Source organism: Dunckerocampus dactyliophorus, chromosome 16, assembly GCF_027744805.1.
Source record: "Dunckerocampus dactyliophorus isolate RoL2022-P2 chromosome 16, RoL_Ddac_1.1, whole genome shotgun sequence".
Classification (NCBI taxonomy): Eukaryota; Metazoa; Chordata; class Actinopteri; order Syngnathiformes; family Syngnathidae; genus Dunckerocampus; species Dunckerocampus dactyliophorus.
Genome location: NC_072834.1, coordinates 7,846,299 through 7,865,221, shown reverse-complemented (window position 1 = coordinate 7,865,221; position 18,923 = coordinate 7,846,299). Strand labels below are relative to the sequence as shown.

The window sequence follows — 18,923 nt, the reverse complement described above, 5'->3', positions numbered from 1 at the left end:
TCTCTGAGAATAGGAATCAACTGAGTCGAATGTTCTACTGTATGTATGTAAAATATTGTATTAGCTTCTGGCAAGTACAGAATATACAATATACATGGCAAAACAAGAAAAGGAATCTATTATATATGCGTATTTGTATACAGTGGTGTGAAAAAGTGTTTGCCCCCTTCCTGATTTCTTTTATTTTTACACGCATGTCATACTGAAATGCTTCAAACAAATTTAAATATTAGTCAATGACAACACAACTGAACACAAAATGCAGTTTTTAAATCCAAATTTTTATTATTAAGGGAGAAAAAAAATCCAAACCTACACGGCCTTGTGTGAAAAAATTACTGCCCCCCTGTTAAAACATAATTTAACTGAGATCTATCAGTTTGGAAAAGGTTATAAAGTCATTTCCAAAGCTTTGGGACTCCAGCGAACCACAATGAGAGCCATTATCCACAAATGGCAAAAACATGGAACAGTGGTGAACCTTCCCGAGAGTGGCCGGCCAAATTACCCCAAGAGCTCATCGAAGACTCACCCTAGATGTCACAAAAGACCCCAAAACAACATCCAAAGAACTGCAGGCCTCACCTGCTTCAGTTAAGGTCAGTGTTAACGACGCCACCATAAGAAAGACACTGGGCAAAAACGACCTGCATGGCAGAGTTCCAGTACAAAAACCACTGCTGAACAAAAAGAACTCTAAGGCTTGTCTCAATTTTCCCAAAAAGCATCTTGATGATCCCCAAGACCTTCAATTTTACCAAAAAGCATCTTGATGATCCCCAAGGCCTTTGGGAAAATACTCTGCGGTCCGACGAGACAAAAGTTTAACTTTTTGGAAGGTGTGTGTCCCATTACATCTGGAGTAAAAGTAACGCCACATGTCAGAAAAAGAGCATCATACCAACAGTAAAATATGGTGGAGGTAGTGTGATGGTATCGGGCTGTTTTGCTGCTTCACGACCTGGAAGACTTGCTGTGATAAATGGAACCATGAATTCTGCTGTGTACCAAAAAATCTTGGAGAATGTCCTTCCATCCGTTCATGACGTCAAGCTGAAACCAGCTTGGGTTCTGCAGCAGGACAATGATCCAAAACACACCAGCAAGTCCACCTCTGAATGGCTGAAGGAAAAACAAAATGAAGACTTTGGAGTGGCCTAGTCCAAGTCCTGACCTGAATCCTATTGAGATGCTGTGGCATGACCTTAAAAAGGCACTTCATGCTCGAAAACCCTCCAATGTGGCTGAATGACAACTAAATTAACGTACATATTTACCTAATTATTCCTCCCTCATTCCAAAAACATGCATGTTAGGTTAATTTTTTTAAATTTACATACATATTTTCATACATACATATACATATAATTTAATTAATCATACAGCATACAAATAATAAATGCATATCATTACATGCAATGAAAATAACTATAACGAGCTTGCTTGCAAGCAAACCTCTCTGAAATAACTATTTTATGCCTCTTAATTATCTCTGCACGAGGCCCTGCATGTAAATGAGTTTATAAATGAGTCATATTAAGTACAGGGGAGCCGGAGGGGATACGTCTTTAGTTTCAGTTTCCAAGTGGAACGCGCCCTCCTGTGGTCATTAGAAAAACAGCAAGAAAAGCTGCTGCCTCATCCACATCACAAGGAAACAGTGTATTATTCCCTGCTCTGATGTTTGTATAAGTGGGCCAGCACTCTTTAAATAAACCTGTAGCCTTTTGTTCACAGACACCAAAAGGTTTGACGTGAGCATGATGCAGAGCAACACTTGATGATGAAATAACATTTAAATTTTACACCCTCCAAAGTAAACTAAGCTGGACTTGCACATACAGTACATAATGCAAAACATAAACAGGTTTGTCAGTGCTGAGAGGTGCAAATCTGGACCCAGAAGGACGTTGGCAAATGTTATTAATAATAAATTCATAATAAAAAACCTCCTACTATAAATATAAAAAACATTTATACATATAATAAATATATATGAGTATTTATTTACGTTGTACATGTATATCAGGGGTGCACGCACTTTTTCAGCAAGTTACAAGTCGACATCTCTTAATATAAAACATGGTAAACTGGTAAACCTTGAACTATTCTAACTATTCTAAACACTAAAGATAATTAGACATAATTCCTCAATAGTTGTGTGCATAACCTGAGTACCAATAATATGTCAGTCAAAAGAGCTAAGTGGCGTTCATTAAACACACAGTTCATGTATTACGACCAGTTAGCATTTGCTGTCAAACATTACCAATATACGAGAACTGAAAAGGATTATGCAAAAGACAACGCAGCCAAAGTCAAGGCAGCAAATTAAAATGTTTTCAGCAATAGGCACCTTTTCCAATCACTAATGAAATAACAGTTTACAAAATGGAAGTGTAGAAAACATGCATTTCTGTAGTGGAGTGCATGACTTGAAGCAAAGCCATCAGACAACTGACTTTGCCGCGGGGTAGCATCAATCAGGAGGGGGGCTGTGATGTCAGCTGATGTCATATGACATCGACAAAGTGGCATTTATGCAATCGACCCAAACTACCTTCGCCATCAACCTTGCTTGATGTAATGGGCACCCCTGATCTAATGTGATCCAATACAAGAGTAGTACCAAATGAATACTGCCTTTAAAAAGACAATGGTAAAAAAAAAAAATGTTTTGGAGTTAGTTATAAAGCGCTTTTCAAATACCCAAAGAGCAGTATGATGCAGCTACCGTACCTAATGATGTGCCCAGTAAATATACAGTACATTACGCATGTTGGCTATTTTCATGTCACATGCAAGCTTAAAAATCTACCTACAACCTTCAGTGCATCTTGTAAAGCACGGAAGATTTATTAAAACACAGAACAATATGTACTGTTTCAGGTTTTTTTGTTACTTCTTCGTTTCGCTTCTTTATTTATGGTTGAGTTAACGCCTGATAAGAGCCGACTTGCTGTGGCTCCCTTTTAAAGTGGAGTGATTATATCATTTATTCAGATGAGAATCAGTGAATTGACTCTTTGACATTGAGAAGGACTGATTCAAGTTGGTGAATACTGCTTGCTGAACTACTCAAAATAACACATGGATTCTTAGCATGAAGATGGTGACAATGAGGTAGTGTTGGAGCACAAAACCTGTTGCTGGTACCTCGTATAAAGAGCCTCTTTTCCTCTTTTACTGCACTCGTTCAGACGTCATGCTCCATGTGAGCAGCTTGCAGGGAAACTCTGTCCTTCTGGTGGTCGTTGTCATGTGCCTCACAGGAAAGCGTGTCATAAGTGCGACGATAGAAGAAGCGAGTGACCAGGGTGATGATGAACATCTCCATGATCATCATCTGCTGACTTAGCACTGCGGCATAACAGCCAGAAACGGATTTGGTTCATGGCATGCCAAAGGCAAGACTATAAAAAATAGACTTCTAGAAATGTTTCTTACTGGATCCACGGGCCTGTGAAGAGAAGGGAGGGGAGCATGCGATGGTTCCGTCCAGAGCCAGGATGTTGATGATGGATGTTTGCAGCTGGCTTAATACAAGTATGAGCTATGGATGAAAGCAACATTTTGTTAGCGGCATGCTCAGTTTGAGCATTATATTATAAGTTCTATAAGCTGTTCTGTGATGCTGGCTGACGTCCAAGCTGGTCTAATTTCAAAGTGTTTTCCCACAGGAAATAATGGAAAGTGAATGCACTTGTTTCAGGCTCACATTGCTGCCACCACAAAACTGTACAGGAAATGGTTCAAGTAACATTGTAGCTTTCCTAACTGCCATGCAAGCTTAAAACGAAGTTTAACAAGTTTAAAATTAACTTGTGTATGTAATTGATGTTTACATAATTGTACTGCTAACAGTTGTGTGCCCGAAGGGCCAGCAAAGCCTTCTCTGCCGGCCTAAACACTATCAGAAGCACTGACCTACATTTACAACTTCAATTCTAGTAGTTGTTCCATGAAACTGTATTACTTCTGTATATTCCCAGCAGTTTTCTTGGTTGCTTCCAGTCTGTGTATGTGTAGTTTAGATGTTTTTGTCCAATCTGATTTCAGCTTCTATGTGTTGCCATGTCAGTGTAATCTGCCCAGGGCCTTCATAATCAAGAGTGCTGGCCCATGTCACTTGAACCATAGAAGTAATGGGGCTGGTTCTTCAACCAGTCAAATTTCAAAATCGCCTCACGGGGCCAGCCAGCAGGCGTACAGTAACGTCAGCATTTTTCCATCCTTTGATTGGTTGACGTCTGAAAGCCTACAGTATGCCTAACACAAGTTACCAGCGCGCTTGAACGCCTCCTCACATGAACAGCACAATGCTTAATTGACAACAGACACGGTATTGTTCATTGTTCTGTGTTCGTTATATGAATAAATGAATTTATACATACAGTCATGGGAAAAGTTATTAGACCACCTTGTTTCTTCAGTTTCTTGTTCATTCGAACGCGTGGTACAACTAAAGACTAATGATGACTAAACGAATGACAACAAAACATAGTTCATAAGAGTTTAAGAGCTGATATTTCTTGATAAGAACCAATAACCACTTAAGTTCTCACATCTACAGCAATGGCATTGTACTGCCAAAAAATTCAACTCTATTTTTTAAACTCTAGCTATTTTTGTTGTCATCAAAATATTTGTCCAAACAAATGTACCTTTATTTGTACCAGGCATAAAATTAGACAAGAAACTGAACAAACAATCTTATGTACATTGCATACATACATTTTATATGCAAGTCAGCCTGGGACGGTATTTGTTCGCCACTTCCACTGGAAGGCTTCCAGACAAGTTCTTACGAGCGAGTGGTAAGGATGGTGTATTTTATTACATTTTTTTTTATATTTTTGTCATGTTATTAGATGAATACGGCTACGGATGTTATAGTGTAGAGGTTTGGAGTTGTTTAGAGACGACGTATTTGAAGATAATGGGTTAACTGAGTTTGTTGCATTAGTAATAATTGTATTCATTCCCAATTCTGTAATGCCACGCATCATCATACTGGGTTTTTGTAGATTCATCCATCCATTTTCCAGCGCTTATCCGGGTCCAGGTCGCGGGGGCAGCGGTCTCAGTGTGGAAGCCCAGACTTCCACGCTATTTCCACATTATTTATGATATTATTGGTGATGATTATTGATTATTGATTTGTATAAATGTGACATGATAGTGGTATTAAGAGATTGACTGGGTCGCTTAAGTCCCCACTGAAGGCCCGGGGACCAAATGCACCGCTCGCCATGAACTGTTCATATTGTACTGAGCAGGCAGACCGTTCCTACGTTGCAATGCTTGCGATGTGATTCAAGTGATTTTATGTAATTGCTGTAACTGGAAACCGTAATCATAACCCGTATCTACCTATCCTCATTAGAGTGTGCAGGTGTACCTAACATTGTGACGTCATTCATAGCGAATTGCACGTGTGTACTCACTTGGTACATGGCATACTTGGGCACAATATTGATCCCGCGTAAAAAGCTGTTGGTGTTCATGAACACGATGGCCACAGGCCACAAGGAGGTAATGGTGAGAACACCGATGAATGGGTTGATCCAAATTGCTGTGCCTGTGATCTCCAGCTGAAAACCAAATACTCATTTTCAAGTCAAGCTCCCTCGATGCAATCATATGGAATTAAGGGATTAAACCTTACGTCTGACAGGTCAAAGTTGCCGTTTGTCCACAGTACAATGGAGAGAACACTGAGCACCGTCTTCAGGATGGCATACTGAAGTGCTCCCAACTTTAGCAGAAATAGCATTCGCCTTCAAGATGAGATAATAAAATGTGCCGTATTAGACAAAAGCGTGATGATAAAGTCAGCAAAACCAGTAGAACATTCAATGGATCGCTACAGCCGGTGTTGTGCTGCATGAGCGGTTCAGTACCGTGACATGGGCACACGAGGTAAACACAGGCAGCAGCAGCAGCACGGCCCTGTGGAGATCCTGAAGGTTTTGCCAGAAAAGCGCTTCAGAAATACACTGCTGCCGCCCAACTCCTCCACCAGAAGGACCAACACTTTGTACACCACCACTGCAAAATAACTACAGAGAAAGACGCTTAAAACTAAAATACCAAATTACAACTGAACTACAATTCTATAGTGTTTCAGGATTTCATGTAAGGTAGTTTGAGGTATGCTCTTTGCTCTTTGCATGTGTAATCATTCATCAAGTGTTTGAGAATATGTTTGAATCTCCAGTTTTACCAGGAAATTATAGGAAATTATTTATAAGACAGTGAAAAAAGACTTAAAGACTTATTGGCATTAATACAGTTTTTTGTTTTTTTCTCGAATATTTTAATATTCCACATCTAATATAATTAATATCCTTTCTCAACACAGGTACAGGTGATCCTCGGGTTACATACGAGTTCTGTTCCTAGACCGTGATGTACAGTAGGTGGAGTTTTGGTGTAAGTCGGCTCTTATACCTCAATAATAATAATAAATAACTCCTATGTCACTCACACTGTACACAGAACACATGAAGGACATAAAATACAGTAATAACACTAAATATTATTATTAAATGTATTAAATGAAAAAGGAATACAAAAAAAAGCCTAAGCTATGAGCAGCCTTCCCATGTTAATAATAACACCACCGCACTACCTAGTTGTTACTGTCACTTGCATTGGCTGATTTCCGAGTGTTTGTAAACGTTACATGAGTCCTGACTGTGTGTGTGTGTGTGTGTGTGTGTCTGTCCGACAGGAGGACAGTTGCATGCGTCGAGGACAATTGAGTTTGTGACATTGTTTTGGCGTGGTTCAGCCGACAGGAGCCCGTTTGTTTTTTGCATTGAAGAGATTGTTGATCGACCACCTCCCCGTAATCCTTACAAGGTCATTAATGCTTAATGATGGTCGCGGCAGTCAAGCGATTGAAGCAAGTGCGGCCATTGAGCACACAGTGTATGCGAAACCGCAGCACACCGTGCTGTAACTAGTTCTGAAGCAAGTGTTGCGTTTATGGACCAAAATTACATTTTTTATTAATTTATGGGAGCAGGTAGGTAACCACAAAACGCTTTAACATTGAACTCCATAAACCAAGGACCACCTGTATAGCTAAATATCTAATATCTATGCATAGTTCAAAACTCTCAGTGATATGAATAATTTTTGAAATGTTAAAAAAGCAAAAACAATAAATATAATACAAATACTTGCACATGTTTAAAATATTCAAATAATACACATATAAGAAATCCTCATATTTTTAACAAAACTGTTAAAAAATTACAAGAAATTTGCCACTTTCTTGCCATAAAATCACTCACTCAAAATAATTCAAGTAATTGAAATTGAAATAATTAAATCGATAGATTGTCATAACCTGGAGGCAAAAAAACACACCAGTTAGACGTCATATCTGTGAACATGACGGCCCTCGGGATCCACATACCGAAACAAGACATGGTGGCGATGACCTGAAATAGGGACCAAAAAGCATAAATGACCCTTTTATTATTAAACTTTCTTTTTTTTTTGCATTTTTTTAAGAAGATCTCTTTAATAGAGAAATAACAAAACCGCCATGAATAATATTTACGAGGAGCAGGTGAAGGAATGCTTACCGGAGCAGCTCCATTGACCCACATGATGGTGGCCTTTTTGGGGTAGGGCAGATTCTTGTAAATGTAAACACACTGCTCCAGGTAGAGCAGCAGGGAGATGCAGGACATGAAGGTGAGCATGGCGTACAGGCACATCCCAAACGCATCTAGCTCTGATTGGACCACCACAAAAAGAGCAAAGAGTGGAGTCAGCATAAAGTGTACATGAAAATAGAAATATCACAGCAGCAGGATAAATTGTAAGCCTGATTCGTAGAAGAGGCATATTTCAACACAAAAGCCTGTTGTTGCTGCAGTTATTTTGAGCTGAGAGGTGCAGAAAGTGAAGACAATCTACAAAAAAGCAGAATCATAAGACACATTTGAGGCTGCTCAGTGTGGCCTGCGTGATAAGGAGCTACTTACGCTTTATCACATCCATTGCCAACGGGGGCTCCTGTAAACATGCTGGATCAATGGTGCTGTTGTCTGCTTCCTCCATGGTTCCTGATGTTCCTCTTCAATTGTTCACTAAGAGCACAAAACTGTCCCGTAATTATATCTTCATAAGTGCTGATCAAACCGTGAATTAAAGTGTAACAAAACTATCTTTTCACTCACATGGCAGATTGTGAAGTGAGTTCTAGTGAAGCGTACTTTAACCTTCATGCCGCTTTTAAGGAGGCCTGTCGTGATGACACAGTAAGAAATTACAAGTTTATGAGAACCCCTTCATAAGTAACTGTCACTCATTCATTCACAGAGTCGCAGTCATTAAAATGGCACCACAAAAGAGGCAGTGAACGTTACAGCACGCGTGAACTTTGGCTGGGCGTGTGGCTTTCCAGTAAGAAAAAGGTGTAAAAAAAAAAAAAAAAGGCTAAAGGACTGTTAGGAATATCCAATTTATACATTATTTATAACATACTGTATATTTTTGCAGGCTCAAATAACTTGGTCAACAGTGGTAGACGTCTTTTTTGATTTGACATTTTCAGCGCCATTCAATTTAAGTACGGTATACTTACCTCTACTGACCTGACCTCTACTGTATGTGATGAAAGCTGAAGTTTTGGTCACAATGCTAATAACTCCAAAATATTATGAAAAGAATTGCTGGTGTAGCCCAATGCATTTTTTTTTAATAGTTGGTATTTATGATTGTGGATACCTCGTTTTTCCAGTTAGCGATCACTTTGTAACGCACAATATTGCCACCTTGAGGACAGGAGTGGCACCGTATCAAGGACAACTTCTACCAATCAAACCGCCAGTTGCTACTTATTTAAGTGTTTAACAAACATTTCATACTGTAGAAGGGAGAATGCATTACTATCATTATTGTTCAGCCTTGATGGAGGCCTGCGCGCTGCTCTACTTCATTTGTTTGGCAGTAAGGACCTCTATAACACCCTATACTGCCACCTAAAGGACCGAAGATTAACTACAACTCCTTGAATGGTATACTGTAATTAAACCTATTTGCATTATTACAACTACTATAACCCTTGACAGCAAAATAAGTCAACAAACATCTTGACCAAGGACAGTCAGAGGAAAACGGCGTAGCCAGAATAAGATTAACAATCACAGCACTGAGTCAATTTGGAAGCATGTGGGGTGACCCAAAGCCATGCCCTCACAATCAGACGGATTTGGAGCGCATTTGCAAGGAAGAGTGAGCAAATATTCTGAGTCAAAACATGCCAGATGGACGTACTTCTACACAAAAAAAGTGCCTGAGCAAAATATTAATTTAAAAGGCTGACCATATAATAGCAATTTAGTTTTTATTACAGTATTTTTTCAAAATAGGATTTCAGCTTATTTTCAACAAACATGTACAAGTATTTTATTCACATTTTTATACAACATCAATAATTTACAAATGTAAATAGAGCAGTTGTTGGTAGCTCGGTGTTAAAATATGTACGTGGAATGGGACATTATTATTGTTACTATTTCATAGCAGTTAAACTTGATCCAGTTCTCATACCAGTACACTTAATTTATGTACATACATATAAAAATACATAATTTGACATTGTAAACATAAAAATCATTTGATGTAAACTGAAACCAGATAAAAAGTGACTTTACTGTGCTGAATCTTGTCAGACATATTGCACACATGGTTGGCAGTAGTCCTCACTCCTGATCCATTAATAAGAAATGATTAAGTCTGACTGAGGCAAACTAAGTGTAATTATTGATGCTAGTGTAATACTAAATCGTAGGCGTTCAATCAGTGGAGTTAAAAAAAACACACACATTGGCTTGGAGAGTAAAGCAGTACCAGAATGTTGTTAATGTCTTTGGACCAAAACAAAATGCAAAATCTGTGTATCATCTCTGGATCACACTGCTACTGCTACTCTAAAAAGGGTGCCATTCAGAGCAGTGTTGGCAGCGTACAAAGTCATTAAATAAAAGGACCAACAATGAGACAGTTAAAGCCTAGCTTAGGACGGGGGCCGGCTCCTGTGGACGTGCTGATGGTCAAGGCAGCGTGTGAGGTCTTTGCTGTTGTGCCTGATTTGACCTGCTGGATCAACAATAATAGATACATATATTTTTTTAGAAACACAAGAAAAAAGATACCACACTAATGATGTCATTTTATGTACCTTTTATTGCTCGCTTTCCATGGCCACCGACACTATCTGGACTCCACCTGAAAGAGCCAAAGTATAGAATTGTGTTTTTCAGAATAAAATTACACTTAAATATGTCTATACAGTACTGTAGTGTACCATTTTTCTCTTTGTCCTCATCCACTATGTGTTGTGTATCATTGGCCAGCACATTAGGGCTTGTTTCCTCCATGAAAGGGCTGCAATGAAAGTGACATTGGAGATGAACCACAAGAAAATACATCCCGTATGATATAATAACAATAAATGAAATAAAGACCTTTTGCCATTTTGCTGCAGGACACTGTTTGCCTGTTCAGGATCGATGTGCACCAATCTGGTAACAAATGAATGTCCGTCCCCCAGACTGATGAAACAGACACACCCTTAGCTTGCATGTATTTATTCATATTCATATCATGTATTTTAAATGTATATCTCAAGATTTACCTGGATAAAACAGGAAACATAAAGTACTTTGCCTCATCCCCAAACACCTCAGCTACATTCCGCTTGAAGCCAAGAGAAAATCCATTTTTGTCTGGACCATTTGTGAACACTGGAGCCCTAAAAGCCTCTGAAAAAAAAAAAAAAAAACAGAAGTTACAGTATATTGCACAATCATGCAGTGACTCTGGAGTGGATAAAAGTGAATAATGCAAAAGCTGCAACTACCTATGGTGGTCCTGTTCTTGCCTACAAGCCAGAGGTGGTAGCTGAGGAGCGACAAGATGCTGATGAAGAACAGCGCCGCCACAAAGAACAAGAACAATATGTGGAATTTGGCTGAATGGGTGTCAGGAAGCTGTTTCTATGGAGGGAAAGAGGGACATCTGGTTTTAGGGGGCACATAATGAATTATGAAGTACCAGGCACGAGTAGTATTAAGATTATTTTTGAAAAGGGTCTGTACTTACGGTCCAGAATTTGATGAAGTACTGGATGACTGTAGCACATATTACTGCACAGTAGAGTGAGGCGTAAGTCAAAAACAAGACAAAGTACTTGTAGTTTGAGAAGCCAACACAGTTATTTACCCTGAAATGATACATAAACAGGGCAGAATGTTGAAAATGGAAGAGTTTCACACAAAAAAATCAAATTAGACGCTTCAGATATTGTGGAATTATTACCTCTGCCAAGTGCCAGAACATGAAGGTGAGAGGTATTTGTTTTTAGTTAATTACAGAAAAAAACTACAGTACTGATTTCCATGAAAGATGGCTATAGGATGCAATTTTGTCTCACTGAAGATTGTTCTCCACATGATGTAAATAAAACACAACAACTGGAAAACTGCAAAAACCTGAAAGTTGCAGCAGTGCAGTGTTATGAAGTGATCGCACAAGTCAACATTATGAAACATGCACTTTCACTTCTATACATGTAACAATTTGAATTCTAAATTTGTTTTTAAAATGTACTTTTAAACTGCTTTTTGACATCATCATTTGTGTTGATATGCAGACCACAATCTTTGCACCTTGTTGAAGGTTGGTGTGCTACTGAGTGCTTTTCTGGTAATAGAAATGGTACCTACACCTAAAAAAAAACACTGTAAATGAAGATGTGGATCAGAAAGGTCTAATTTACCAGGGACAGTGATGGTCCATTTTGAGCACACACCTGGAAGAATAAGGAATATATGCAGTTTGATACACAGATGTGATTATACAATCTAAAAAGCAGGACGAGGCAGTAGAATAATGAGTATGTGTACTTACGTCTCACAGGTGGAGCAGTGGTGGCATCGGTCAGGTTTAACTACCTGGCAGTGGTCGCAGTATCGAATGGCTATGTAGAAACAAGAACAAGGAGAATAAATGCAGTGGAACCTCGATCAGAGTCCGCCCCGGTTAATGTGTTTTTGGTTACCGCTGAAAAATTATTCCACAATTTTGCCTCGGTTTGTGCACATTCTCCGGTTAGAGCACAATATGGCGTGTCTTGTCGTGTTATTCATACACCGAGTGAGTCCATTTGTATTCGTTTTTTTGTTTTTTTTTCCCAAATGCATATAAATGACAAATGAAATGGCTAAATTAACATTTAAAGTTACGTTTACCTTCATTGATGCCGGCCGCCAATTTAAACATAGTATTCTAATGAGCTAACTAGTTAGCCTCCAATTTATTTATTCTAAACTTAAGCAAGTGGTACCATTACCACACAGAATGGGAGAACTTCTTTTCACTATGTCATGTTGGACATGCCATGGCTGATCCCCTGAGGTGTGAAGGTAATGTAATATAATGCCATGTCTCATCAATGGAACATTACTGACACCTAGTGACCAGAATCCAATATATAACTTGTCTTTCAATATTCTTTGACTAGTCCATAGTCAACCAGTGAAGGAGCAAATGTTCGAACCTCGATGTGGCGAGGGACGAATGTACATGTAATCTTTACCAAAGAACCTGTCAGTACGCTTTTCATTCCGGATTCTTTATTTTAAAGGGATAGTTTGGATTTTTTGACATGAAGTAGTATCACATCCCCATCAGCGTTGTAGTCCAATAACAGAAACTCTTTAATTACAGTAATTGTCCCCAGCAACTAAGTGGAACTATGTTCTTCATCACAGAAATCTGACCAAAAGTGGACTTAGGAGACCAAGTGGGGGGGTGAGCCTCTGTTATTGGACTACAATGCTGATGGGGATGTCATACAACTTCATGTCAAAAAATCCGAACTATCCATTTAAAGACACCGATATAAAAATATGTTACGCATGTTGTTTATGAGTGGAACAGACAGTGTGTGTCCACAGAGCCCAATTAGTCCGCCTGTGCAAAAACATAAACCTATTGTGCCTTACGAGGAAAAACAGCAGCTCTTAATTACTGTACGGACATTATTGAACCGAAAACAGACACAACAGACGTTATCTCAAGGCACTTTACAAATGGACCACTTGAGGGCTGTCATTGCTGCTACGACTGCTTTTTTCAAGTTGTAGGACACTAATATGATGTGGCATCCAATAAAATATCATAATAACCTGTGCTTTAAAAAACTTCACCTGTTGTATGTAGAGTGTTCAGGCGGTCTCGTGTAATTTTTATATACAATTTAACTTGAGCTCCTAGTTTGTAGAGCTATTGTGCAAACTAGGTACAATCATGACTAATGATGAAAAGGTGTTTGCACTTCCTGTGTCCTTGCACCTGTCCTTGGCCTGGTGGTCTGATCTTAAGCGGCTTCTTTGAATTCTAACACAATGTCAAATATAATAGTTATTTTTTTATTACAGCAGTAAAAAAAAAAAAAAACCTCACCTCCTCCTGCTGTGCGTGTGTAGACAGGTAAATTCCTCGCCACCTTCTTCAAAATTTCTTGTTGCATCTCGGCTCGCTCTTCTCTTTCGAACAGTTCCTTCTCCACTCTTGGCAGGGTGAACTGAGAGAGAAAAGACAGTCAGACAAGATACTCAAGTGCTACAGATTCAGACGTATTCACCTAAGCAGTGTTTACCTAAAGTGAATTGTTCTATGTGAAATATTCTATTCTATTGTATTCTTGATTTTCTTGTTATCCTCTCAATGAGCAACCTGTATTAACATTAATTAGAGCACATTAAATACGTCAGTGCCTAACCAGCTATGAACCTCACTGCATGTCATTGGAAATTGGGTATGTGTAAATGAGTTCAAAGACAGTTTGTTATCTCAAGTTTTAGTGGGTTTGGCCCTTGTAAACGTTACCCTACGTGATTCAACTTGATAGCGCGCAATCCTAGGATGCTTTGCACTATGTTATTAACGGCAATAGAATACGTACAGCAGAACAGTGGTTCCCAAACTTTTTACAGTCAAATGTTAAGACATTTGACCTGAAGCCATGTAACCCCTACTCCTGCATAATAAAAACATACACCTTTTTATTTTAATTAACTTGAATATCAAACAGAATTAATTGGTTAATTCATTTTATAGCAATTCCGGGTCAAAAATGTGTATTTTACATGATTACATTTTGATAAAGTTTCACATGAGCAATATAAGTAATCATCCTACACCTCTTTTAGAAATATTGAGCATAATCAATTGGTTAATTCCTTTTAGAGTAATTCCGGGTTTAAGTCTGCATATTAATTTCAATTGAAGGGGAAAGTTTAACAATCATAATAAAGCCGGATCTGAAGTACAAAAATACAGACAACCGACGATAATTCCTCATTTTAGGGGGAATCCCCATTCATAGTGCTGCGCCGTGCGAGGATTGGAACCAATATACATGAAATCTTCAAGATTAAACACTCTTAATGTACAAAATATATATCATCCAACTTACTTATTTCTTCATATGACGCACATACAGCAATTGCCAACTTCATGCTGTGTCTGCTTTCTGCTCCATTCTCCTTGCGCTGTGAGGCATTCAGGCGCACTCGTAATTGTGAGTGTTAGGCTCAAACTGTTTTTCCATTTTTATTCACATACCCCCTATTATAATTGGCATACTCCTTGAGGTACGCGTACCTCACTTTGGGAACCCAGGCAGCCCATTTTTCCATGTTTGTGAGTCCATGCTTGCTAACTTTTAGTATTGATGGTGGCGATAACTGGATAGAGAATCTTATTTACAAAATTTTTAAACTCCTTATGTATGTAACAACTTAATTTTCTTTTACATTAATGATTTAGAGTGCATGAGAAAGTGGAAAGAAAAACGTAGCTCTCTCTGACCACATTGTTATTTATAGACAAGTATTTATTACAACCCATCAGCAACAAAGGCAATGTTGTAATCGTGGTAAGGAGCAAACTGCTCATCCAGCACGACACCGCGGATGAGTTATCATAAGTTCCGGTGCATAAGCCGCACCGGTGTATAAGATGCACCCACTAAATTGAGAGGAAAAAACAGATTTGCTCAGATATAAGCCGCACTTGTCCACATCATAGAATGACATATTGCAGCAGGCACAAGTCCGTGAGGACCAGGCAGCTCCTTATTTGACAGGAGCCAATCATGGGCTATGAAAAAACTCACAACAAGCAACCCATTTGGAAATTGCAGGAGGTCATTACTCAGTATAACAGTCTGACTCACGGTTTCATCTTACCAACAACATTAAACTCATCACACAGCAACTAAACACTCAAAAGGTACCTAGGAAATATACATTACATGTACCAATACGAGTTTAAAATAAACAGCAGCTATTTGAACATCTACCCATAATACATTACTGTCAGAACAGCAGTTCAGTGGAGGACAAGCAACATAGATGAATGGCACTGCAATGCTGCCTCTGTCCACTGGAGCGAGCCAGAAGAGCCCGGAGCACAGAGCCCAGAGGGAGCCTAATGATGTCATTGTGGTGCCCCAGTGAATGCATTGCTCAGACGCAATGCCTTAAGGAAAACTTTCAAATGTTGGGATTTTTCATTTTAAACTGGTATTGGTACATGTTTGTATATTTCTGAGGTGTGCTTTGGGAGTATTAAGGTGCCGCGTGATGAATTTAGTTCTGTTCTCAGCAAGACAACGTGAGTCAGACTGTTATGTTGTTATACTGTTATAGACAATATAATGACCTCCTGTGATTTCCAATGGGTTGGCAAGCTTGTTGTGAGTGCACTGACAGCTTGTGATTGGCTCCTGCCAAAGAAAGAGATACCGTTTCTTCACTGACTCGCGAGCGGCACAGTAATTAAACAATTAATAGTAATTCTGAAGTAAAGTAGATGTCACAAGACTAGAATTTAGCCACACCGCTGAATAATCTGAAGGGTTCAAAGTTTAAGAAAAAAGTAGCGTCTTATACACCGAAATTTACAGTAATTATAAATAACAAGTGTAACACACGTGAGTTTCACACCAACAGCTGTGAAGCGCAACAACATTTTAAAATGCATGCAGAGGTAGATAAAGCTGCTGGATGCTGACCACATCATGATACTTCAAATACCGCTATCTTCTGGAGTTAATGAAAGAGATTTAAAAAAAAAAAACATCAGGATTTTGCTAATAGCCACAGCTAATAATGCCACTGTTCTTTGCTAATCAGATACCCTGGCGTTAATTTGCTTTTGTCGACCACATACACCCGGTGACTACTGGTCAGTTAACTGAATGGAAGTCCTTACAATCGTCATTGCAACCCGTGGTGTCGTCTCCTGCTGGTCATTAAAAGAGCGCAGGTATAGGCACTTTCATGTGCCAAACCAAGACAGTTTATTATTTTATTATCACGTTCAGATACAATTTCATGTTGGGAGGCAAAACGTGTATGTTCTGGCATACCGCTTTTGACGGTTCAGCTGGTCTTGTCCAGATAGTTTTCCAGTAAGCCCATATGAACATGAAGAAGAAAATGTGGAAGATGACCAAGTAGCTGACTGTTGAGATGAAGCAAAGGTGAAGCAACACTGGTATCTGATGTAATATTTGCTAGTAATACGAGGTTACAACTAGGGACGGGCATCAATTGAAGGTTCATAAATCGGCCTATTGAGTGGAATTGTGAATTGTACTATGTGATGTGCTCCAGTTTGACTCATATGCATGTTCAGGATGAATTAAACCATGAAACCATTATCAAACCATTGAATTGATTGTTGATTCACCTCAATGTAGTGCCCTACATGGTTCAACCTGTTGATTCCCTACTTTTTGACATGACATCAACTATGGGAAGTTGAGCACACACAGCTCACATCAACTGGCAGTTCACTGATAATTTTGCCCTTTGGCAGTCGACAAAAAATGTCAAATGCCCATCCCTAGTTATAATGCAGTTACAATCCCCGCTGTGGGATAAATAAAGTACATACATACAATAAAGAGACAAATAAGGAAAAAACTTACTTCGCTCTGCATTGTTTGGGATTGTATCTACATAACACAAACAGAGAAAACAGACAAAATATTAGTGCTTATCAAGAATGCATACATTCACATCCCACTTTGCACTCCACCCAGTCCTGGCACCATGTGGCAGCAGCCTGGCACGGCCTGCAGTGCCCCCCCACCACCACCACCACCTCTCTTCCCAATGAGAGAGAGCTTTGTTGAAAAAGCAGGGATGCGCCCCTCGCCTGACCACAGCTGCTAAAATACATCTACATGCAAATAATGGTATCATCAGTTCCACGGGACAGCTGAGATAAGAAGCCATCTGTGAGTGAAGGACAGTGAACACATTTTAATGGGCAGCCTTGGCTTTCAAGAATGCTGAGCCTGTTTGTTTAACAAGCAAAAATATGCTTATTTATTTCAATGACTGTGTTGTTTATGAAACAGGGTACTGTGTACAGTTGTGTACTACTAAAATACTCACAAAACCATAACAGCGCACCTCGAAATATTAGGATATCTTTGAAAGATGCTTTAGTTTGCTTGAAAAAGTGAAAATGTTATTGAGAATGTATTTAATTTCTTAATAATGTTTAAAAGTCAAACCTGTATCTCATTAAATGTACAAAATTGTTCAATATTATAAACTACTGGTTCGCACTGATCAAAAAATGAACTGCAAAAACTTACTGAGCCTTTCTTTGCCTTCACTGAACTCCTGAAATCAAATACATTTTGCACGACATTGTCATTTATTGAAATGCCCTAGTATTGTATATTACAAGCTCCTCCCATGTGGTACATTATTAGGATATTTTTTGATTTTTTGTTTTACAAATAAATACATTGTCAAAGACAGAATTCACTTTTGAAAATATATTGGTTGTTTTGTTTTGTAATAGGAGAGGGAACCTATTGTAGCAATGCAAGATACCCTTAGACTTCCTCTTCGTACCTGAAAGATGAATCAGGGACTTACATGAACTCTTCTGACAAAAATAACACTTTAGTAAATGGAAAAACAACAGCGAAGGAAACATTACCGATGAACGCATCAGGTTTGCAGCTCTCACATGATTTTTAAATCACACTACAACAGCTGACTAAAGTTGGCAACCGGGAAACTGTCAACACAACCACATCTCCGCCCTACGTGTATGCTTTATTCATGTAAAACGGACAAAAAATAGCTTTACTTACAAACACAAAGCTCCACGACATAAGCATAGTAAGACCATCCCACGACCAGGTTGATAAATAGGACAGGTATCCAGTTAATTGTACGCTTGCAACACCTTAGCGTATGAGAGGGCGCCATCTTTAATCTGTCAAGGACTGTGGAGCCAGTGACGTCACGGCCAGTGTTGGTGAAAGGGGGAAGGACTACAAATCCCAGACATCCCGAGTTTGCGCAGATTATTTCAACGTTCACAGTCGCTCAAAACTTAAACCGTAACTTTACTAAATATTTTAGTTAAAATAGGATTAGAGTAATGGTCACGTGGTTAACAAATATATGGCGGGGACATGAGGAAAAAAATTTGATGCCGCTTTTCCTCATTAGGGTCGCGGGGGTATGCTGGAGCCTATCTCAGCTGACTTCAGGCGACAGGGGGGGTACACTCTGACTGGTCGCCAGCCAATCGCAGGGCACATATAGACAAACAACTATTCACACTCACATTCATACCTATGGACAATTTGGAATCGCCAATTAACCCATTGGAATGTGGGAGAAAACCCACGCACGCACGGGAAGAACATGTAAACTCCACACAGAGATGCCTAACGGAGATTCCAACCCAGATCCTCCCGATCTCCTGACTGTGACTGTGTGGTCAACTTGCTAACCAATAGACCGAAGATGGAAATTAAATGATGCATTTCCAACCGATTTCCACTG

The 18,923-nt window shown here is 39.2% G+C and overlaps 2 protein-coding genes across 5 annotated transcripts; both read right to left on the bottom strand.

Moving 5' to 3' along the window:
• Nucleotides 1-380: 380 nt before the first annotated feature.
• On the bottom strand, nucleotides 381-8,258 carry LOC129169444 (organic solute transporter subunit alpha-like). 2 transcript variants are annotated; one of them, XM_054755857.1, is made up of 10 exons: nucleotides 8,202-8,258; nucleotides 8,007-8,111; nucleotides 7,602-7,753; nucleotides 7,381-7,454; nucleotides 5,904-6,062; nucleotides 5,669-5,780; nucleotides 5,448-5,594; nucleotides 3,448-3,553; nucleotides 3,157-3,360; nucleotides 381-1,122 (listed from the first exon to the last, which is right to left on the bottom strand). In XM_054755857.1, the coding sequence occupies exons 2-9, from the start codon at nucleotides 8,080-8,082 to the stop codon at nucleotides 3,197-3,199; spliced, it is 990 nt and encodes a 329-aa protein (XP_054611832.1). In that variant the 5' UTR covers nucleotides 8,083-8,111; nucleotides 8,202-8,258; the 3' UTR covers nucleotides 381-1,122; nucleotides 3,157-3,196. The 2 variants fall into 2 exon arrangements, with proteins under 2 accessions (XP_054611832.1, XP_054611834.1); XM_054755859.1 differs by having other exon boundaries at nucleotides 7,602-7,934; nucleotides 8,202-8,220.
• Nucleotides 8,259-9,352: 1,094 nt separating this feature from the next.
• LOC129169443 (palmitoyltransferase ZDHHC20-B-like) lies at nucleotides 9,353-18,352 on the bottom strand. 3 transcript variants are annotated; one of them, XM_054755854.1, is made up of 13 exons: nucleotides 18,221-18,352; nucleotides 17,033-17,059; nucleotides 16,469-16,563; nucleotides 13,495-13,615; nucleotides 11,938-12,007; nucleotides 11,807-11,839; nucleotides 11,131-11,251; nucleotides 10,889-11,024; nucleotides 10,664-10,790; nucleotides 10,494-10,580; nucleotides 10,334-10,413; nucleotides 10,208-10,254; nucleotides 9,353-10,125 (listed from the first exon to the last, which is right to left on the bottom strand). In XM_054755854.1, the coding sequence occupies exons 1-12, from the start codon at nucleotides 18,336-18,338 to the stop codon at nucleotides 10,211-10,213; spliced, it is 1,059 nt and encodes a 352-aa protein (XP_054611829.1). In that variant the 5' UTR covers nucleotides 18,339-18,352; the 3' UTR covers nucleotides 9,353-10,125; nucleotides 10,208-10,210. The 3 variants fall into 3 exon arrangements, with proteins under 3 accessions (XP_054611829.1, XP_054611830.1, XP_054611831.1); XM_054755855.1 differs by having other exon boundaries at nucleotides 9,353-10,122; XM_054755856.1 differs by having other exon boundaries at nucleotides 10,494-10,550.
• Between the last annotated feature and the right edge of the window lie 571 nt (nucleotides 18,353-18,923).